The following is a 23,923-nucleotide window of genomic DNA, read 5'->3' as shown; positions in this document are numbered from 1 at the left end:
TAAGATGTAAGCATGTTGCTATTGCTTTATTAAAGCATTTTTTTAATTTTTAAGTGATTACAGGTAAGGGAGATAGCTAAGACTGAAATAATTTTGATTATTCTTAAGATATACTTTTTAGTTAAACTGTACTTTGATATATCTTTATCTTTCATTGATTTGAAAATCTATAAAATTTTCACTAATTCATGAACTATGATAAGCACCATGAGGAGTAGAATTGCAAACCATTTTCCTTTTAATTACCATAAGGACTTGTCATTCTAGAGAACAGTGGACATTCAATAGTAGTAACTGCTAACTGCTATCTTTCTTTAAGCATTTTTTAAAAAAAGATTTATTTATTTTTATACAAGAGCTGGGGTACAGGCCAGAGGCGCAAGAGGGTGAGAGGATTCACCAGAGAAAGAGAGGGGAGCAGAACAGGCAAATTGGCGGAAATACACTGGTGAGGGGAGCACCAGGTGCGACAGGAGAGGTCTGCCGTGCTATGTGGGTATCTCCCTGGCCATCCGGGAATCGAACCTGTGCTGCGGAGGCAGTAGGCAGCTTCACAGCGCTGCGCTCAACCCTCTGCACCACCAGGGAGGCTCCTCTTTCTTTAAGCATTTGAAAATTATATACTAAGGTAAAAACATATATATAATTATATTCTAAGATATGTGTGTGTTTGTGATTACATATTGTTTTAAATAATAACTATTCCCTATCAGGAAATGTGCAGGTAACTAAAGACAATTTGCAGTGTGGTGGTAGATTTCAGATTGCTACATGAACACTGAGAGGATTTGTTCTATCTTCAGTGAATTTGTAGTTGGTACCTAAAGGTTGATTAGGAGTAAGGATTGACAGGCACTATCAGTGAAACCATGGGGGTAACAACAGGCACCCCAGGTTCTAGGGACATATCTGGGAAAGGGGTTTGGAGCAAGCTGATTGATGCAGAGAACAACTCAGAAGCATATTCTGATATTCTCTCAGATTCCTTTAATAATGTGAAAATAAAACCTTCTAGTTACTGTGTTTCATCCTCTAATCTAAGCATTATATTGATTTAGATACTGGTTGTTTTGCCTTTGTTGTACATTTAGATATATGTATTTATTATCTTTTACAGTGAAATTTAGTAACTGCAATGGAAAGAGGAAAGTACAGTATGAAAGCAGTGAGCCAGCTGATTTTAAGGTGGATGAAGATGGCATGGTGTATGCTGTGAGAAGCTTCCCCCTCTCCTCTGAGCATGCGAAGTTCTTGATATATGCCCAAGACAAAGAGACTCAGGAAAAGTGGCAAGTAGCAGTAAAATTGAGCCTCAAGCCAACCTTAACTGATGACTCAGTAAAGGTAGAGTATCCAAGTATGGCTTTGAAGTTACGCTTGAAAATTACTTTTACATAGTTTGAATTAAATACATATTTTGCTTTACATCACATTTATGGCTGGATGATATTTGAATTTTTATCAACTTCCCATTAGGGCAATGGTATTTTGTTGTTTCTCTGTCTCATAAGATACCGACACTAAATACACTGTAAGCAATCAGAAATTGTATTTGAAAAGTCTGGTTATACTTTGAGATTTATAATTTAAGTTAGAACGTTGTTTTAACTTTCTTAGAAGCTTTATAATCTGTTAGATATAAGCACAAAACAAACAATTCTTTGTAAGATGTCACCAGTCACATTTATTAGATGGGAAGCGCAGATTTATAGTAGTAACAGGAAAGCATTTCTGGCAAGGAATATTGGGTTTTTGTCTTGTCCCCTTAATAATCCAATTGGGGAGTATGAATTATGCATACCATCGACAAGACTCTTAACGAATGATATACTCCCTCTGGTGGAAATTGTTAAGAGCCAAGATGAAATAAATAAGGTACATTTCCAAAGAATACAGTTCGATTCAATTCAACAAATCTTTATTGAGCACTTATTTTGTGTCAGTCACTATGTTAGGAATTTTAAATAGATTCAATAACTTCTTCAATCAAGTTATGATAACATGATTTTCTGAATATTCTAGTTCTTTGAATGAACTCAAAACAAATATGAAGGACATCACATTCAGCTATTCTAAAGTTCTTGATTTTATGAAATATCACTTACATTAGGTATATTTATTATACTATGAGCAACAGGAACATACACATTCTTTTTTGTATTTAATTGCAAATGTGATATACACATTTCAGAATTGAATATGACTAAATATATTAGTGATATATTTAGAGATCTATTAGAGTTATATTTTCTTACACTACTGTTGAGTTTTTATTGTGTGAAATATAATTTGTTAATCTATTAATTCTAACAGGGAATCATATTATTTGGGTAATATAAAGTGAGACTGGTAACTAATCGAGTGAAAAGATGCTTTTGTTGTTGATGGTTCACTGTGTTGCAGCAAACTAGCTTGGATATTTGCATTGAAGCAGCAAGAGCTAATGGCTAAAATGTCTACAGATATAGGGAGAAATAGAATAAAATGTTGACATCCAGCAGAGATTAATACCCAATGTGCAAAGTGGGTCATCTACAGCATCCATCATGGCTGACATAGGTTTAGAATAATTACAGCATTAATTCTGTGGGATTTAATAGGGTCATAAATATTTGAGACATTCCTTTGCAGTATGTATTAAACTTCTCTTGGAATTCAAATTATATTTTAGCACATCAAGATCTAAATTTAATGTACAGTAGCACATTACCTGAACTGTGGTTTAAACTAATGAGAAATATATAAAAGGCTACTATTAAATTATGCTCAATATTAACTACTATCTGAGGTGGTTTATAGAAACTGCAAATAGTTTACACAGCTGTGCCACATAATTAATTATTTGGAATTCAATTTTTCAATGAAAAGTGAAACTCCAAAATTTTATGCTGTTTTCTATTATTTTTAATAAGGGTTCAAGGAAAGGGCCTCCAGACTTATTTTCTTGTTGATAATGAACTGTGATCCCTGTGCTGTCAGGTATACACTGATGTTGATGTACTTTTAGAAAATGTTTTTCCTAGTATTCAGGAATGTCTTGTTATGTTTTAATGCAAAGGAATCACAAGAAATTGAAGAAATAGTATTCCCAAGACAACTGACTAAGCACAATGGCTACCTACAAAGGCAGAAGAGAGACTGGGTTATCCCTCCAATCAACTTACCAGAAAACTCCAGAGGACCTTTTCCTCAAGAGCTTGTCAGGGTAGGGTGGCACAATTTTGATGGTCTACATGGTATATATTAAGTGTATTAGAAATCCTTTTGTTTTTATTTTTCACAAGGTAGGGTTTATGATATATATATATATATGTGTGTATATATATATATCAAAAATATATGTATCAAAAATATATTTTTCAAAAATGAAATGTTTATAGCATGGTATAAAATCTCATTTTTTTTGTTGCTGTTGTTACTCAGATTACTTCTATGGAGAGCTGTCTGAGATTCTGTGCAGTGTGGATATTAAAGCTGTTTCAGTATGAATATTTAAGTCTGAACCACAACATGTGTTCATAGCCATGTCCTACCCATCCCCACAACACACATACACCTAAGATTCTGTCTGAAACTGCCCTGTCCATGAAACTGCCCTGTCCATGATGAGCTTTGCCCTCTACAGATAGCTTCTGGGGGAAAGAAAGCGTTAAAGGGCAATCATTGCTAAAAATATCAGCACCAAGTGCATTTCAGAGTATATTAAAGAAAAAAAATAAATGACCTCTGCTACCATTAGCAGAATCTCGGAGCTGTGCAAAAACACAGATTTTCAAATTTGACAAAGTTTTTTTTTTTTTTTCAGTTACTCCAAAAGCATAATGTCAGTTGCAAAGAAATTAAAAACACAGCTACTTCCACATGTTTAGTAAAATTAGCAAACTGTTGTTTATTACAAAAGGAACATAAGACAGAGTCATTGTATTCACATTTATTAGAATACGAATGTTCCTGTATATTATTAATTTAGCATTCCAGTTCCTAAAAGCTGTATCTTTTTAATCAGTCATTTATTTATAATTCAGTTTAACAATGAATGACATAACTTCCAACTTAAAATGTTTTCTGTTTTTCTACTTTACTAGTGAATAAGAAAAAAGAGGATTTTGCCTTACACTAAAATTCTATTACTAGATTAAGTATATTCACCTAATACATAAAAAGCTCTTATTATCACCTCCAAACAGCATTGTTCTAACTTTTCTCTCTACTGCCTTTCCCCCTCCTTTTCTGTAACCTGTCTCTATGCCCACTCATCTATAAACTTACTTTTCCTGGGAATTGTTGTATTTGAAGAAGACAATGAGCCTGTAATGGGCATAATTTTTCAGAGTAAACAGGTGTATTTTGAAATCATTTTTCATTTGCTTTGTTATTAGTGAAGCATTTTGGGGTAATAAGTCCCACTTTCAAGTGATATGGAAAGCTTTGGTTACAATGAATAATGTCTGTACAAGTACAGAAAACTGACTTCCAGGCTCAACTATAGTATTAGAATTTCCACGTGAAGCTATTTCATACCATAGTTAGACAATTATTTTTATCCTGACACAAAAAGATAAACAATTTTTGCATTAATTAAATTGGATCCCTATTAGAAGGTTACATATTCTAACCTAGAAACTCCTAGGATAGAATGTGATTCTGTTTAAAACCTGACATTCCTTAATTTTGACTTTTTGCACGGCTCTGAGTGAATGATCTCTTAGATGTTAATGTCGCCTCCAGTCCTTTCTGGTGGTGGGTGACACCTCTTTTTGAAGCCTGTCACCAAGAAGCAAAGAGGAACAGGAGAGTTTCAGTGGTTTGCTGGGAAAATTTGATATAAGTTTGCAACTGAAAAAGGGCCTGAGCTGGGGCATGCCTTATCTCTGACAATGAGCTCATTTTGCCTGTAGTTTAATATGATTGTCTTCTTGATCCTCAGATAAGGTCTGATAGAGATAAAAACCTGTCACTGCGGTATAGCGTCACTGGGCCAGGAGCTGACCAGCCTCCAACTGGTATCTTCATTATCAACCCCATCTCAGGGCAACTATCAGTGACCAAGCCTCTGGATCGTGAGCAGATAGCCCGGTTTCATGTAAGATTTCAACCAGCTAATGATTCTATACATTAATATTCTTCTAGAGGTTCACAGAGTTTGACATTTCCCTTTTATGATGGTCTTAAAGAATCAATACTGAGAATTTTAATACCAGAAATGTCCATGTAGCCTTTTCAATTTATGTTAATGATTTTTTTATAGAATTAATTATTGCTCATGGGTAAAAACAGTATCAGAGAAGTGCAGATTGCCTCAAATCTCATTACTCTACATGTTGATGAGGCTAAGAAGCTATGAGAACAAATTTATTTTTAAGGGGTCAAGATAGTAGCATATAAATTACACAAATCATAACAAATCATGGCTGCATAGTATTCCATTGAATGTTTAGACCATAATTTTAGTAATTGTTTCTTATTAATAGACATTTTTGTTGCCATTTTATCTGTCCCTGCTGGTCTGATTATCACCATTAAATGAGTCCTAGAAAAATGGACAGCACATTTGTATTTTGTTATTTGTAGGCTGTTTTATGTGTCTCTGCTGGTCTGTTTATCACCATTAGAGTCCTAGAAAAATGGATAGCAAATTTGTATTTTGTTATTTTAGGCTGTGTTCTCTCCTAAAAGATGTGCCATTTTGATACTCTCACCAGAAACTGATTTCCCTTTCCCTCATAACCCTGTCAACACTTTGATCAGTCTGCTAATCTGAGCACGTTTTCTTAGATACAATATCTGCTTGTATTTTTGTTAATTTTATATTATGTTCTTAGTCTTTATATTTTATTCACTTTCTTATTCAATTATAACAGCTTTTTGTATATTAGTTGTATTTTCATAACTTTAAATATATGGATTTTATACTGATTTAATATATGTATGATAAACTGATTTGTCCAATTTAAAAATAGTATTGGAGTATTAATTGCCTAATATTAAAATACAAATTCCACAAAGCATTTTCTTTGAAGTTTTCCTACCCCCTTGCACATTTTCCTGAAACAGGATAGCAACACTTTTTTTTTCATGAGTTTAATATAGAAACTTAAAGTGATCTTTATTACTTCCTAATTTCTACATGAATAACTAAACTTTTAATAAAAGTAAAATTTCCATTTAAACAATCATGCGTGTTGTAAAAACTTTTCAAGTAGTAAAGAAAAAACTTTTCAAATAGTACAAGGAAGAACTTAAATATGATTGCTTCTTCTAGTACTGAAACTAATCTTTTTTCTTTTTTATGTCACTCTGACAGTATTCTGTAAGCTGTCACTCTATGCCTAGATTCATAAATGTATTCTTTTGAAATTAGAATCATTCTCTGAAACCAGCTCTTGTCACTTAGCAATCATAAGATTTAGCATCTTTCCTAGTCTGTAAATATTTATTTATATTACCATTTTTGATTGTTGCCAATGATTCTCTTGAATGGATGTAACATCTTTAGCTAATTATTGATTGTAGATATTTAAGAAAGTTTTGTAAATTTTATTTCGTAACTATATATAATATGACAGTGAATATCTCTCTGTACTTTTCCACATTCTGTCCTTGAAATAAATTCCTAAAATTGGAATCCTTTCCATAAGTACAATGCACTTGTTCTCTAGAATCGCTATGTTGTGTTACAGTCCCACCAAACAGGACATATGCTTCCTCTGCTCCATTACCAATACCAGCTTCTTATTTAGTGCCAATATTATTTGTAAAAAAAAAAACAAATTATCTTGATGCTTATGTTGTATTAGAGGAATAACCAGTCATTGGGCTCTATTTCTTTCTTAAGCTGTATTTTCTTTTGAATTATTGTTTTCTGTTATTAAGAACCTTTTATCTGCTAAGGATGTTAATGCTCAATTTGTTATATGTTGTGCCCTTTGTTTTTTGTTTTTACACTTTGCTCATTTTACCTTACTATAAATTGTAACTTTTTACATTCTAAATTTTTATGTTTTTTTTTTTTTGAGGTAATTTTGATTTACATCATTGTTTTGTTTTAGAGGTATAGGATCTCCTTCAGATGTTGTTACTATTCCACACTCATCACCAAGCACCCACAGTCCATTTTATTTTTTGAATTAAAAATATTTTAAAATCTGGGCCTCCCCTGGTGGCCCAGCGGTTGAGCTCTGGACTGCAAAGCTGTGCGCAGCCTCGGCAGCACCGATTCGATCTCCGGCCGCTGGGCGAGGGTCCCACATGGCGCGCAGGCCTCTCCTGCCACCCGCTGCTCCCCTCAGCAGTGTACTTCGTCACTCTGCCTGTTCTGCTCTGCGCTCTGGTGAATTCTCTCACCCTCCCACGTTTCTGACTGTACCCAGTGCTTGTATGAATAAATAAATAAATCTTTAAAAAAAATTAAAATCTAAATTTTTAACCTCTGGAGTTTATTTTAATTTAAAGTAAAAGGAAGGAGGGTGTCCATCTACTTTGTTTTTCTTTTACGGGTAGCTGCTTGTCCCAGCACCATGTATAGAAGTTTTATTCCCATTAGTTTATCATCAATACTTAGTCTAAAACTAAGTCTAAAACTTTTTATTCCATGTGTTTGTTTTTAGACTTATTTTGTCACTAATACATTTGCTGAATTTTTGCACTTATCTAAACTTTCAAAATTATTGATATTTAATTTTTTTAAAAAATACTGATATGTGGTTGAGCAAGACTTCCCTACACGTACTGAGACAAGAATATGAGAAATTAAAATTATTTTAATAGTTTTAATTAATATTTTAACTTATTAAAATAAATAATTTAAATTTAATTAATTTTTTAATTCTGGGTATTAGTCAATGTTCCCTCCTCTCAAAGGTTTTGATTGTTGTATGAATAGATTCTTTTAGAATCCTTGAAGGAAGAGCTAGTTCCATTGCTTTTTTTGTATTACTCTAAAACAAAGAAGTAAAATGTCCGCATTTTTCCACAAAGCATGCAGATCATAAGTAAGGAATCTTGATAAAGATAGCACAGACTAGACTGGTCTTGAATTAGAGTTGTTTCTTATCATTAATAGAAATAAGATCAATACAAAAATATCCTCAATATCTCTTACTACACAAATTCTTACTTTCTAAATTTGTGTGGTCAAAACTCAGGAAATAAGTATTTTCCAATCAATTTCTGGGTAAATGATTACTTTCCAGATTCTGGCTACTGTACATAATCTAGTGAACTAACCTCTTTGCCCCCCATAAAGGAATAAATTATAGAATTACAAGGATTGTTCAGTATTAAGAATCCATTTTTGTAATATATTAAGTCAAGAAGAAGAAAAGGATTATTTCTGTAGGTGTTGAGAAGACAATAATAAAATTTTCCTGTTTTACTCATTAAATAAACTTCTAAATAAAATGTTGATGCTTCTTCAACTGATAAAGCAGAGCAACAGAACCAACAGTCAGCATCATACTTAACTAGAAAGCCATAGAAGCATTCCCATTAAAAAGAAACAGTTCAATTGAACACTATGCAGCTATTGAAAAGAATGAAATGGATCTCCATGCACTGGATGAAAAGATTGTGAAGATTCTGCCAAAAATAGCTGAGTGATTACATTTGCTTTACTTAAAAAGAAAAAATAATTTTAGAATAACTCCTATGAAATGGAGAGCTCAGGCTTGGGAAAGAAACAACTGTCCAATAATACACTCATGTACTTTTAACATTTATGAGGTTCTTTAAAAAAAATTAATTAGTGTCAACACTCCTATACACACTTAATTCTTTCTGGATTCTTTTCTGTTCTCTTGATCTCCATGACTACTTTGTGCCAGCACCACAGTTTTAATTACCCTGACTCACATGTACTGGTTTAGCAAAGGATTTTGAACTGGACAGAACTAGCTTTGGAAATGTGCTCTGTCAACAGACAGAGAAAATTACTTAGCCTTCTCAATTTTCCTAGCTTCAAATGCTGACTATTTCTACCTCACTCGTATGTAAGGATAAATTATTCAAATCCATAAAGCTCTGAGCACAGTGCCTAGCAAATAGGAATTGGTGGCGTTTTCTTTTGGTAGCTACTGTATCTAACCTCATTCTATGGAGTTGGTCTAACCTAAATTTTGATGGAAAGAGTAGCTTTTTTCAGCTTCTCAGTCCGTCCTTGCTAGTCTCAGTGCATGCTTAATTGTATATGTTACCTGCTCACTCCAGATGTAAAATACGTTAAATAGTTTTGTTTTCCAATGACTTTTGCAGTTGAGGGCACATGCAGTGGATATTAATGGAAATCAAGTGGAAAACCCCATTGACATTGTCATCAACGTAATAGATATGAATGATAACAGACCAGAGTTCTTACACCAGGTGTGGAATGGGACAGTTCCTGAGGGATCAAAGCCTGGTAAGTTTGAAGATAATAATTTGGAGATGACTTTAGGAAATGCAGTATAATCCAGTACTAATAGATCAGCAAGAAAAGGAGAGATCATGGGGAGCCTTTTAGTCCCATTTTCTTTCATTCATAATGCTTTTAGGGAAAATGGAAAGTAACTTGGGGAAAAACTGATTGAAGACAGAAAACATAAAAAAATAACTCACTGCTCATGGTGACTTTTCCCACCTTTGAAAACTTAGGTACGATAGTATCTGAGTTAGTACAATAGAATCTGTAGCCTTCATTCTACCATGGTTGATAACATAGGTACAGTAGAAGATAAGCATTGGAGGGTTTTGTATTCCTGAAGTACAGATTTTATGGAGCACCCCAAAGTACTAGGCTTTTCTGAGATACAACCAGGAGTAGAGAAGGGGCTTGCTGACAGCTGTGATTGTTGCCATGTCACCACAGTGGATATTTACTCTGAGAATGAAGCTAATGCCATTTGCTGCCATGGCTTTCAAACTAGTGTAGTGGAAAGTGACCCAGCTTAGAAACAGCAGTTGCTGTGAACCGCTCACCATTGTGAAGTGGTGTTTGACCAAGATTTTAGCTTCTTGTACTAAAAACACTGTAGATTCAGTCATAATTGAATAGCCAGGCATAAAGGCCTCTTTGGTTTGAAAAACTAGAGGACAAGAAAAGCAGTTGGTAAACAGCGGGAAAAGGAAATATTTAGTTCACATTCTTGAGATGATACAGTTTTTGGAGACATTCAGTTAGCCCCACCATTATTATAATTTTTAATTTAGAATATCTCAACATTTATCTTTCTTGCATATAAAATGTTTTTATTAAAGAAAATTCCAAGAACATACAAGTGAAGAGATTGACATAATGACCCTTTCCCTGTGTTCTCATCATTCAGTTTCAACTAATACCAACATGTAATCTGTCTTCCTCTCCTCTAATTGTTTTTGGAAGCAAATCATAGATCTTATATGATTTCCTCTGCAAATATTTAAGCATATATGTCTAAAAGATTGGGATTGGTTTTTTTTTTTTTTTAAAGCTACTGCTGCTCTAGCACTTAGATGCTAGTAAGCAGTGACATTATCATGATACTTTGGGCTTAATGATTTGTGAGTACACCTGTCAATTCTAGAAAAAAAACGCATGTTGACATCATCAAGGTCATTGAAAAAAGTGTCTCCGTCAGGGACCAGAAATCCTATCACATGGGTTGGTTGGGTAGGAAGCAGTGGTTGGGAAATCAGCACAGCCTCTCAAAGCCAGTGACTATTTAGAAATGTTCTTGTTTGAAGGACACAAGTCCTGGTAGAAATTACAGGCCCCTGCTCTTGTGTTAAAAACATCAACATTTAAAATTGTGTTACATATCATCTGCACCAGTCTATGTATAAGCCCATTCATAGATATAACCAGCAATGTCTTTCTTATACTGATGTTTTTTCTTGTTCACATGCACGTCTACATCATCTAAAAAGAAATAGAGGTGGTGGTAGGTGGCAGTGGGGTGGTTTGCTAGAGAGGGAGGATGGAGTTCTGCAGGAAATTGAGCCTTCTGGGGCTCCTTCCCAGTCACATTTTCAGAGTAACTTCACTATTTTAAATACTGTAAAATCAAAGCCTGTTAAAGATAAATAAACATACTTTTTTGCCTGGGCAGTTTTTTGTTTTTTAAAATCATTTATTTCCTTTTTTTCTCTATTTTTTTCTAACTTCATTAAAAGTACTGCTTCACAAAAATGTCAAAAATAAGCCATTAAAATATATTGATCATGTATTTTATTGTGAATTTCCATAAAGCCTTGCATGAATAAAAGGCTCTCTGTGATCATGAGATGTATAGACCTTTCATGAGTATATTTCCTGTGGTTGTTCAATAAGTTTGAAAACATCCTTCTAGGAAAAGTTTGATAATATCAATCTTCAGTTAAGCTGCATTGTAATCAATATTTTGGTACAAGATTCTGAATCACATTTTGTTTTAACCATTCATTCAATAAATGTTTATAGAGTTTGAGCTGTGTATTCACTATGCCCCACTCTGGCATGTGGATACACCAATGATAAGCTAGTTTCTGCATGTTGGAGCTTAAATTTTTTAAGGGAAAGAAAGAAAAAGAATGCAAATTCCCAGCAAAGTTTTGAGAAAATAATAAAGGTATAGGGGTAGCAGATAATCAAAGAGTGTCATATTTAGAGGGACAGACTCTAAAAAGAGATTTAAATAATATGACCACAACTTGGTTAATTCAGGAGCAAAAATGTACCAGGTGGAAGGAATAACAGTTGTAAAGGCTCTAAAGGACAACAGCGCTTAGAGTACTAACCAAGAAGGAAAAATAGAGATGGAAATTTTTATATCCAGTTCTTAATAAAACTCCCACATAACAAAACATTTTAAATTGTAATTACTTTTTTTTCCCTATTTCTTAATTACCTAGTTTGTCTAGCTAGTTTGAATTTCCATGATGGTAATGCTTTGTAGATTTCTTTTCCAAAATATCTAATAAATTGTAGTTCCTGAATTTGTGACAGTGTTCTTTTAATCTCCTAGGAAATAGTAAACCACAATGCCAAACCCCATTCAATGTACCAAAACAGTAACGCATGGAATGGTTCCTTATGACCTGGGTAAATGGACTGTGTATCATTATGCACACAGCTTACTTTCAGAAAGTGACTTAGACATTGGGGGAATCATGCTCAGCATGTCATTTTATATGTTATTCCATAATGGGAAAAAATACAACATAGGGAAGAAATCAGTGGCCATAAAATATGTTTCTAAAAGCATATATATTATTTGCATTTTATATAAATGAAGGTCTGAAATGATCCATTTTTTAAATTATAGAGTGAACTTGTCTTCTGTGTTATGGGAAATTTAGTCCCTTACAAATTTATGATTTTTTAACAACTTCTAAGTGTCTAAACTATGTTTTATATTTTGAAGTGAGTGTAGTTCTTATTATTAGTGTTTTTAATCAAGTCTAAATGCTTAAATTAAATGTTTGTTTTGAGAAGTGAAATTGAGATTGATTAAAGACAAACATTCCCTCTATTTAGGAGACCCCGAGGTGCAGGGTGATCACTGATTTTTCATGTGTGCTGTGTCTAGGGACATATGTGATGACAGTCACTGCTATTGATGCTGATGATCCAAATGCTCTCAATGGGATGTTGAGGTACAGAATCGTGTCACAAGCTCCAGGCACCCCTTCTCCCAACATGTTTACAATCAACAATGAGACTGGTGATATTATCACAGTGGCAGCTGGACTGGATAGAGAAGTAAGTCATCCAAAAGCTATAAAATTGTTTTTCACCTTAAAGGTACATGGTATGTTATATACTTTATCTCCAGCTACTAATGTATCCACAATATTATTTGAAGATCAATTTTCATTAAGAAATTGTTCGTACTCCTGTCTACAAAACTTATGATTAAACATCTGTGTACTGGATAAACCATTGCTAGTCTCTGTAATATTGCAATAATTAACTAAGGTGAGCCAATAACCCTCTGGAATCTAATTTTAAAAATCCTTGGAATTTTTCAGTGTTCCTTATATGTAGCGGTTTTTATGAGGAATTAAATTCAAAATCATGTCCAGATAATGTGTGTGTAAATTTAGACTAATTTTTGGCATTTGGGTTTTTAAGAGGCTACAAATAGCATGTGTGTGATTAGTTTTTTGTCCCTGTGGATAACCTGATTTAGTACAAAGATGATTATTATCTCCTGTATTAGATCTCACCCCTTAACTCTAAAATTAATTTATTTAACAGGTTTGGATGCTAATAACTGCCTTTTTTTTAACTGACAAGACTTTAATAATTTGGTGAAAAGGCAAAAAATGTTCACGGCATTGAAATGTTACAGTGTCACAGCTTGAGAGGGAGTGGATATTTTGGGCAATTCCAAAGGGTTCCCCTCACCATGCAGATCTTAGCCCACCCTGCTCCTGTACACCTCTGTGTTTTTGCTGATGTGATGCTTTCTTTTTTTTTTCCTTGTTTTTTTTTTTAAAGATTTGTTTATGCATACAAGAACTGGGGCACAGGCCAGAGGTGTAGGGGGTGAGAGGATTCACCAGAGACAGAGTGGGGAAAAGAACAGGCAGGCTGACTGAAATACACTGCTGCGGGGAGCAGCAGGTGAAGCAGGAGAGTTCTGCCGCACTATGTGGGAAGCTCCTTGGCTGGGCAGCGAACTCGTGCTGCAGAGGCTGTGGACAGCTTCCCAGTGTTGTGCTTAACCCCTTGTGATACCGGGGAGGCTCTGATGTGATTCCTTCTACCAGGAATGCCTTGCACCATTTTTGCTCTTGAATCTTTCAGTTCTCCATGATCTTATCCAAATGTTGCTAATACTCTTTCCGGAAAACCCCAGTCCTAATGAATCTTTTATGCCCTGTCTTTATTCTGTTCTGATCACTTTCTGACAGATTCTCAAGGTCATTATTGACCATCAGTAAGTAGTCATTGTGTGTGTGAATTATCAAAGTGCCATCTCACAGAGATTCCTGCTTTGTAGATTTCTGGCTGAGCCAGCTTTTGTAGTAATGAGACCTCAGATTATTGTTGTCAAAAGGAAACATTATACCTACCATCGTAAATATTATTGACAAGGATTTCAGAAGTTGGCTTTTATGACACTTTATTTGCCATCATAGCATTCACTTGAATTGAATCGAAGAGAACATTACCATTGCAATTAATTATATACACAAGATAGTGTTAGAAGCACTGTAATAATGTAATATGAGCCAATCAAGAATACTCTGTTCACATCTGAGCGGAGAGCCTTACTTAGAAATTAGATGTATGCCTATTGCCTTGTATCTATTAGCTTCCAGGTGTCACTGTTTCATTTTGGGGGAATGTTTTGTGTCATAGATTGTTGAAATTTAGTTTTTGCAATAGTACTTTTGTTCGGTGGTATTTAGAACCTGTGTCTTTTCACCTCTTTCATTATTGTGTAAAATACTCTTCTTAAATGCCAATAAACTCAGCGTGAGAGCAACCGAGTTTATATATGAGAATATAGAGTAATTTTTCAACATTCTATCTTAAGAGCCAGGTTGCTCACATACTAAGCAGGGATAGTTCATCTCCCAATCTTAATATTTCTCTTTCATTCCGTCTCTGAATGTGAGATATATCTTGCTTTCATACAATACGAATGCTATCACATTTAGCATGGCTGTTTTAAGACAAGGAAAAGGTATAGAGAACTAAAAATAGTTTTGTTAAAGAGACCAACCACATTTAAAAATCAAAGAGACTGCATTTACTTTAGAAGATGCAAGTCTGAAGTCAGACCATTATGGTGGTTAAGTCTATCTTGCCATGGACAGAAGCAACTATGCAGAAATGAATGTGGAAATGGATTTGGAACTACAGAATCATGGATTAGATACAATATGAGAAATAGCTTCTTGACAGTGAAATTATTAAACACAACAATGAGTTACTAGGAAAAATTATAGAAAACCTTCCTTTTCTGAAAGTCATTTAACAGAAAAAAATGCATCTATCTCAGATGGTTTATGGTAATTTTGCCTGAGGCCGGGGATAAATTACTTTGACTTCTACAGGCTTTGTGCAGGCTTGAGATTCTTTTATTTCCATTAGAATTCACAGTTTTCTTTCTGTCAAAAGTCATTTCAGTTGTCATTCCCCCGGGATATATGACACCTTTAAGTGATTGAAATCACTTTAATCATTGAAATGCTTACTGAGGTTCAGCTTTGTATTTTCCTTTAATCTCTAGGTTTTAAAAAATATATATGTATCAGTTCTTTTCCTCAGACCTAAAGCTGTACCCACCACATATCCAGGTCTTCAATTTTTATATCTCCACCCTACTTCTCACCACATTGTTTGATGATGCCTATTCCGGGCATTTCCCTCTTTTCTTCTCTCCGTCACCTGCTCTTTTGGTGAGAATTGCTGAGGAGTTGCTCTCTGCAGCACTAGGTTGAGTTCTGATTTGGACTGCAATGGGCTTTTTGACCTTGGGTGTATTGACCTGAAAACTCTACTCCCACATCTGTAAATGGGGACCCTCCTATTACCCACCTCAAGGTGGCTGTAAAATTTGTGCCACGAGAGATGTAAGCACTCAGCACCATGCCCAGTAAATACCAGTTCTCACTTTCCCTGTTGCCATCTGAAATCTTGGTTGAGCCTTCACCGAGTGAGCACTGTCGCTTTTACTCATCATCAGTTTTTTTTTTTCTTGGCAAAGAAAGAATTATGCTTCCTGTTTTTGAAACCCGATAATCTGTTTACTTTTGACCTCAACTCCATGTTTTATTCAAAGGGGTGTTCTGTTTTCTGTTTCCCCGTCTTCCTTCTCTGTCATTCCTTCCTATAAACCCCACAGGCTCCTTCATAATCTACAAACACTCTTCGTCTGCCCTGGAATAAAATGGTTCCCCAGAACCCATAAGATAATGTGAGAGCTTTTTTTTATTTTTAAATTGTATTATTTTACATAAAGGTATATATACCAACATACAACACAGTGTATGATTATGGGTATAGATTCAAAACCTCTTCAGATGTATGTTCCCAGACCCATCACTAGGGCACCCATAGTCCCCCAACTGAATGCAGTGGACACCCTCCCCACTTGACTCTCCATCCTCCCTGCTGTGGGAACCATAGTTTTGAAGTCCCATTTCTAGGTTTTGTTTTGGTTCACGTTTGTGGTTCCTTTGTTTTTCTCTCTATATTCCACATATGAGTGAAAACATCTGGTATTTGTCTGTCTCCCGAAAAATCAGAGCTTTTAAAAATGGCATTCCAGAACTTCTGTGACCTTTGACCCCAAAGCCTTCTCTAGCTTAATCTCCAAGAATTCTTACATGAACAAATAATGCGCTACCATTCCCACAACTTCATGCAGTTCCTCTTACCAACCTGAAATTTTACATTCTTCTGTTTCCATTGTTCCCTTTGCCTGAAGATGTCTCTCCTATCCCTACATAGCAGAGTAATCCTCACTCACTGAGTCTGTATATTCATCAGAAACACAAAGACTATGTTACATAGACATTGTGTCTGCATTCTTGTCCCAGTATTCAGTGATGCCAGTGTGTTTCTCAGCTTTTCACCCTGAAGAAATGCTCAAGTTACGATATTTTTCTTCTTCATTTCAACACCAGCCTCTTCAAAAGCGTAACCCATACTCACTGCTAAACTCCCACTCCTTCCTCATCTCCTTGAAATCTGGCTTTCTGCCTATTTCCTTGACTCTCAGCACACACTTGCCACTTGTATATTCTAACTTTCTTGGAAGACATTAATATAGTGGAGCAATTAGTAATACTGACTCTAGACTCAGAGACACTTGGATTCAAATCTGTCTCTGCCACTTAAAACTGGGTGTCAATGGGCAAGTGTCCTTGCTTCTCTAAGTACTGATTTTCTCATCTGTAAAATGAGGACAAAGGGCCTCCCCGGTGGTGCAGCAGGTTGAGCACAGCACTGTGAAGCTGTCTACAGCCTCTGTAGCACGGGTTCGATTCCCACATGGCACAGTAGACATCTCCTGTCTCGCCTGCTGCTCCCCTCAGCAGTGTATTTCGGTCGTTCTGCCTGTTCTGCTCCTCACTTTGTCTCTGGTGACTCCTTTGACCCTCCTGCACCTCTGGCCTGTACCCCAGCTCTTGTATAAAAATAAATAAATCTTTAAAAAAAATGAGGACAAAAAATCAACCTGCCTTATGAGATGACTGAATGAGATGGAGTGCTTAATATTGTCTCCAGTAAGTAAGTAGTGCTCAGCAAGCATTAACAAGTATTTTAGACTACAAACTTAGAAGGTAATTGTACTATCAGCCCCATTTCAAGACGAGGAAACTGGGATTTAGCATTGAAGAATTTGAACAGTCACAAACCCGTACTTCCCCCCTAAGTTCTGCTTATTATTATTTAATTTTCTATCTCCTAATCCAAAAGTAAACCTATCATCTCCTAAATCTGTGATTCCTGATGAATTTCCTATTTCATGTGACCAGTGCCACCTTCTCTTCACAGTCCCAAGATCATGGTCAACCTGCCTTTCATACTGCTGCCAGTCCACCCTTGATCTATATATAGACATCAGATCCCTCTCAGTTTATCCCCAAATGCCTCCTGTAACCTTTCCTGCCTCCAGATTTGGAGGACTGGTTCAGATGTCCCGATTAAAGGCACTTGCTACACTTTTTCCTCCTCTTACTACAGTTGCAGCTATTGTGCATTTGATTCCTTCACTTAATATCCGATTCCATCCCTTAATGACAATTAGGACATCTCTGGTTTTGGTCATTATTTTATCAGAGTATGACATCTAGTAGACAATAAGTATTTGTTAAATGAATGGATTAATGTTCTCACCTCTTTACTTATATCACTCTAGTTCAGTGTTCTCAAAAGTGTGAAACACAAGTATAATGATTTTAATCAATAATCAATGATTTTAATGGATGCCTCCAAAGAAAACTAGAGCCCATACGTCTTTTAGATGCTACTCTATCAAATAGAGGCTGCTAAAATACAAGAATTATATTGCATTTATTTTTACAGTTACATTTATGGCAAGTGATGATAATTTTCCATTTACTTTTATAATAAATTAACTTAAGGTTTTAAAAGGAGAGAGTTAATGTCAAGAAAAACAATGACTCATGGTATAGAAATATGAGGATATGAAAGAATTGGGAAGATGGTGTATGAGTCACTGCAATTTGGGAAGCAGTAAGCTAGTTTATGCTTCCAGTTTATGTTTTAATGAATAAATGGTAACTAGCTATGTAAATAAGATGATTTTCCCCAGACCTAAGTGATTTTATAATGGAATGATAGGCCCAAGGTTCTTGTCCATTCATCCATCCAACCACTCATTGAGAAAATTCTGTGGCCTGCTTATTCAGTGTCAGGCATTATGCTGTATAACCAGCCACAGACACAGAAACAAAGCAGGGACCCTGGGAAGCAGCATGTGGTGTGTATGTGTGCACATGGGGGGGGGGGAGGACAGCCATGTGGACTGTTAACTGTTTTCTAAACTAGAAGCAGTGATAGAGGTGTGTATTGAGAAGCAAACAGCTCTGCTTCAAGGACTTTAAAAAGTCATCTCTGCAGTGAGGTTTAGCTTTGAGTCTGCCAAGCTAAGAAGAAGGAAGGGGAATTGTAGGCTAGGGTTTCTCAACCTTACTACTTCTGGTATCTTAGATAAGATAAATCTTTTTTTTAAGATTAATTTATTTAATTATGCATACAAGAATGGGGGTACAGGCAAGAGGTGTGGGGGGGTGAGAGGATTCACCAGAGACAGAGTAGGGAGCAGAACAGACAGATTGACTGAAATACACTGCTGAGGGGAGCAGTGGGCGAGACAGGAGAGGTCTGCTGTGCAATGTGGGTAGCTCCTTGGCCAGGGATCTAACTCGTGCTGCAATGGATGCGGATAGCTTCATAGTACTGCATCTTAACCCCTTGTGCCACCAGGGAGACCCCAAGATAAATCTTTATTGTGCTACCCTGTCTGCTCTATGATCAGATATTTAGCAGCGTCTCTGACATCAACCCCTGCCAGCCCCCCAGTTATGGCTACTGGAAATGTCTAAGGAGATCGCCAACTCCTAAAGAGGGAGAACACTCTCTTGGTTGAAAGCCAAAGGGAAATGCCAAGTGCAAAGCATAGGGTCATGACAGACACCTGTCATGATTAATACCAAGTGCCCCAGGTGTGGGGAGGTAGATAAAAGGTGGGAGATAGTTTGGTAAAATAGGTGAGTCACAGAGAGGGAGGGACTACCGGGAAGCAGATGTTTATCCCATGTAGAACAGAAAGTGAGAACGTGTTTTTCGGCAAAGTCTCCTTGATCAGATGTGGGGCTAGGAGGTTGGGAAGTCAAATTCTTATGAAATCTAAATGTCAGTCATGCAGAACCAGATGACCAGTGACTAAATTGAGCAAGAAGCTCTAAATAGTTTCATTGTTTAAAACATAGACGTGTGTCTTCATTACTAAGTGTAAGAGCATGCTACCAAGCAGGCATTTGAAAATGGAGATTGTTATTTGCCAAATGGGTATTGTTTTTATTTGAAGAGCAAATATATTTTAGAAGTAATATTATGCTTTCTAACTTACAGATCTCAAGACTACCCTGAAGCAATAGGAAAGTTCTAGTATTAGCTATTCATCCCAGTATTGTTGCTCAATAGAAATTGTATATATTATGTTTTATAATTTTAAAGATCTTTGTAGAGTAGACATTAACAAAGAATGTTTTCTCTGTATAATATCTGTGTGGGGTTTTTATCTTCTTTTTAAAAAGTACTTTTTTAGAGGATCTATTTCTGCAAATAGCAGCTAACAAAAATCACATTTCAAAAGTGATTTCAAAAATCACATTTCAAAGTCATAGCAAATTTTTCTTTTCATGATTATTAGCTAGCAGGCTGAATTGAATGCCCTACAAAATTATCTCACCACTATGAGAGTGTGAACCTGAAATGACACTCATGATTTGGGAAAGGAAATCATTGAGAAATATTTTAGCCTATGTAAGCATTATGGTTTGGTATTATGGAATTAAGAAATATTAAAATGGTTCAGTCAGCACTGTACCTTTATTTCTTTTTTATTCAAAAAGTGTGGTATTTTCTTTTTCAGAAAGACAAAAAATAAATAATTGTTAGGGATTGGCATTTTGGTGAACAGAGACATAAAATCCAATATGTGAGCTTTGGTTTTCCTCCTCACTCTTTGTCTTTCCTTGCCCTTCCCACTAACAACAAAATCAAAGGCTGCAATTTGTGTCTGTTTTGTCCAAGCTCCAGAAGTCCCTTAAGAGTGGCCATTCATAATGTTCACTATATTTAGAATCAGGGAAAAGTGCACTTTGCAGTGACAGTTTATTTTTGTATGAAAAAGTGGGTTTTGCTGTCCTGAATGTTTTAACATTTATGAAAATGATCTATCTATATATATTTTTAATCTGTGTAATTCCCACAGAGATTTCAAGTGATTTTAAAATATTCATTTGGTTAGGTTTTGTTCATATAAAATATTGTTATCTAGAACTTTAGCCTTTTCAGACAATGTCAAAGTTTTCTTTTAGATAGACTACATTTAGGCTTAGATTTGGCTCCCCTTTAAAAAAATTCAATCTGGCATTTGAAAACAGTGATACCTATTTGGTAATAGTAATCTACATATAAGTTTACCACATATATTATTTCTGTGCTAAGAACAGTGGACACATTGAGTGATATGCCCAAATAGCAGTCCATTCAGTATGGAATTATCAAATACCTACTATGTTCCAGGACTGAGGATATAACCATTAACTCTTTAATTAGTTGTTGACTACATTTAAAAATTATATGTAGTTGTTAATGTAACATACTAATGGAAGTTAGAAGAAATATTGTATTAAATCGGTTATAATTGAAAGAACATATAAAAATACATAAAAGTAAACCATATATATTTTGTGAATTATATGTGCTTTCTTCTAAACTGTGTAGAAATGAATATATAAGTAAGTGAATAAAAACCAAATGACTTAAATCCTTGAGCACAATGTTTTAAAGTTCAGAAGAAGGGAAAGGTTGAAGCCAGATGGATGTTTCAGTTTAGATGTGAATTTCACACATCTGCAGTGTGTTCCTTTCTGTGAGTAAGGTGAATAGATATAGTAAAATCTCCCTAGACATGACCGAGTCCTGTGCTTTGGAAGTTAAAGTAAACTCCACTTGGGAAATTTCAAGTAATGTTAATCAAAATGAATGATGCTGTGCTCTCCTTGTGTAATAAAGAGCCATTTACAGAACAACTGTTATGTCTTCTTGAGGAATTAGTTTCATTTAAGTTGTTATCTTTATGTCTTTTTAGAAAGTGCAACAGTACACGTTAATAATTCAAGCTACAGACATGGAAGGCAATCCCACATATGGCCTTTCAAACACAGCCACGGCTGTCATCACGGTGACAGATGTCAATGACAATCCTCCCGAGTTTACCGCCATGACTGTAAGTACAGACTGTCACTCACAGAACCTTTGGTCCGAGGTCCATTACTGAGAAGTTTTGTAATGAATAATAAATGCATTAAATAGAGGTGGAACTTGCTTAACCTAATTGTAGAATGGCTACTGACTCAGACATTTTCTGTCACTGGGGTTTTAAATAAAGCACCCAAGTAATTTGTTTTCTGGTAGACTCCAGCTCTGCTAATAAAGTTGTTAAAATATGCTGCTTAGAGGAAATGCCCTAAATAGACTTGGTGCTGATATAATTTATATAATTCATACTAAGTATATAATTACATAAGATAAAATATATAATTATATATTACATATAAACGTGAATAAACTATATAAATTATATAATTTATAACAAATTTGTTCAGGTACATGAATTGCATGACCAATTAATGCTTCTTTGTCAGCATATAATTATTATCTCTTGAGTAAAACGATTTCCCTCAGATAAGTCCTTTACTTCGACCCTCCATTAATCACCCGGATACTCACAAATGGATGCTAATTTTAATGAAACTGTAACATTTGGGGGAAAAAAGGTGGCTCCTGAAAAAAAGTCATAGTATTTTTAAAGTCAAACATAAATGCTGTGATTACCTGCATTACTGATCTCGTTTAGTGTAGCTAATAAAAATTTAATGGGGCAGTAAAATCAGGGCAGTGTGGTCATCAAGACACACTGTCCTTCAGCAGTGCAGAGCCCTCCTCTGAATGACATTTGTCGTCTTTGTAGTTCTATGGCGAAGTCCCTGAGAACAGGGTAGATGTCATAGTAGCTAATCTAACTGTGACGGATAAGGACCAGCCCCATACACCAGCCTGGAATGCAGTGTACCGAATCAGCGGCGGGGACCCCACGGGGCGGTTTGCCATCCAGACGGACCCTAACAGCAACGATGGCTTAGTCACCGTGGTAAAGGTATGTGCACCCTGGCCAGTGAGCTCTCAGACAGACAGACAGATACCCACTGTGACTGATACATGCCCTCGCCCTCTTCATGTGTTATTAAATTTTAGCTTTTCTTTCAAACTTTTTAAAATCTAGAGTGAATGTATCTGGGGATGTCACTTTTATTACATTTGAGTTTATATGGAAGCCGAGACTAACAGATATAGTCTCACATTCTCACTAGAATATGGTTATTTTGAAATCAGTTTGGGCAGCTGTAGCAATCTGACAATAGGGCTGCCCTCAATGATGGTAACTGTCACTGTAGGTGATATATCACATTCTGAAGTTTTGATCCCACTTGCTAGTTTCAAGAATGATCCCACACACCTAATGTTCTCATGTCTACAGGTTACTATTAGAGTATTAACTCAGGACACAAACCAGAAAATTTCACTGAAGTAAAATGAGATGAGTCAGTAGGAAGATGTTCTATGCATTTAAAAGTTATTGAATTTATATTGCTATTGTAATTTAAATGCGATTCTCAAGACTTTAAGAAATTGAGCCTTCTGTTCTTTAATTGTCAAAAAATAATAAAACTAAGCGCTGGAAGCAAAGGAAATGGTTACTTCAAGTTATATAATAACTACAAAGCTATAATGTGAACATTTTTAAAAGTGAATGGCTCTTCCTTTTAAAAACCCATGAAGAGATTTGTTTCTTTGCCTCCTGTCCCTACATTCCTCTGAACCCAAATGTTGGCCTTACATGGAAAAGGGCACTGAGGTGTCAGCTGCCAAGAATGTTATCTGTGTGTGTGTGTAGTATAGTAATTCCCCCCAGGAAGTGGAGGTTGGAAATTCTCTGAAGGAACAGCATAGTGATGGAGAACTTGACCCCAGAGTCCCCCTTCTGTGTTGGAATCCCAGCTCTGCCCTTGGTAGCCTGTGACTGTGGTGAGCTGTTTAACCTCCCTCAGCCTCAGGTTCTTCACATTGAAGTGGGGGATGGTAAGAGAACCTGAGTCATAGTATAATTGTGAGGGGTACATAAGCGTAATGCGCTCTAAAGGACTTAAAAAAGTGCCTGTTTGGCATACATAGTATTACCTCGAGGAACTTTTCCTGTGGTCAATGAAATCACTCACGAGAATGCTGTCTTACTTTCTGGTTTCTTTTTGTTTAAAATAATTGAGAAAAAATTTTAAAAAATTGATAAAGAGAGGTTGAAATGGGGGTTTCAGAGTGAGGAGAAAATGAGGATTGGGGGAGATGGTCTGAATGAAGAAACTGGGGCCATGAGAGCTAGCATGGCTTCCTCATGACTCAGGGTATGAGGGCCCTCCAAGCTCCTTTTCATATACCTGTGCTCATCTGCATGTCCACTAGCAGGTGATCAGAGGAAATGCAGAGAGAAAATCCAGGCTGGTCATTTGACTTGTGGTGACTTTCCTATTAACAGTAGGGTCAGTGGCACTTCGGAAGTTAGTATTTACATTAAGGGTTATCTGTGCATTGCCTTTTATCTAGAGTGTTGTTCTTAGATATGGAATCTACATAGAACAGTAAAAAATACCTAAAATT

At 35.7% G+C, this 23,923-nt stretch overlaps 1 protein-coding gene across 2 annotated transcripts in view; it reads left to right on the top strand.

The window, feature by feature from the left end:
• The window catches only part of CDH2 (cadherin 2), a gene marked incomplete at both ends in the record, with an annotated part of 210,041 nt that overhangs the window by 147,639 nt on the left and 38,479 nt on the right, over window positions 1–23,923 (top strand). The window contains 7 exons of one of the 2 annotated variants that reach the window (XM_084252257.1): window positions 1,118–1,344; window positions 3,059–3,205; window positions 4,928–5,083; window positions 9,250–9,394; window positions 12,519–12,691; window positions 21,300–21,437; window positions 22,182–22,367. In XM_084252257.1, coding sequence (XP_084108383.1) covers window positions 1,118–1,344; window positions 3,059–3,205; window positions 4,928–5,083; window positions 9,250–9,394; window positions 12,519–12,691; window positions 21,300–21,437; window positions 22,182–22,367 — 1,172 coding nt within the window. Of the gene's footprint in view, window positions 1–1,091; window positions 1,345–3,058; window positions 3,206–4,927; window positions 5,084–9,249; window positions 9,395–12,518; window positions 12,692–21,299; window positions 21,438–22,181; window positions 22,368–23,923 lie in introns of both variants that reach the window. The other variant, XM_084252258.1, reaches the window with a different exon arrangement.

Source organism: Talpa europaea, assembly GCF_964194135.1.
Source record: "Talpa europaea genome assembly, chromosome: 13".
NCBI classification, from domain to species: domain Eukaryota; kingdom Metazoa; phylum Chordata; class Mammalia; order Eulipotyphla; family Talpidae; genus Talpa; species Talpa europaea.
The sequence above is the reverse complement of the archived record's forward strand: the minus strand, read 5'-3'. Positions and strand labels throughout refer to the sequence as shown.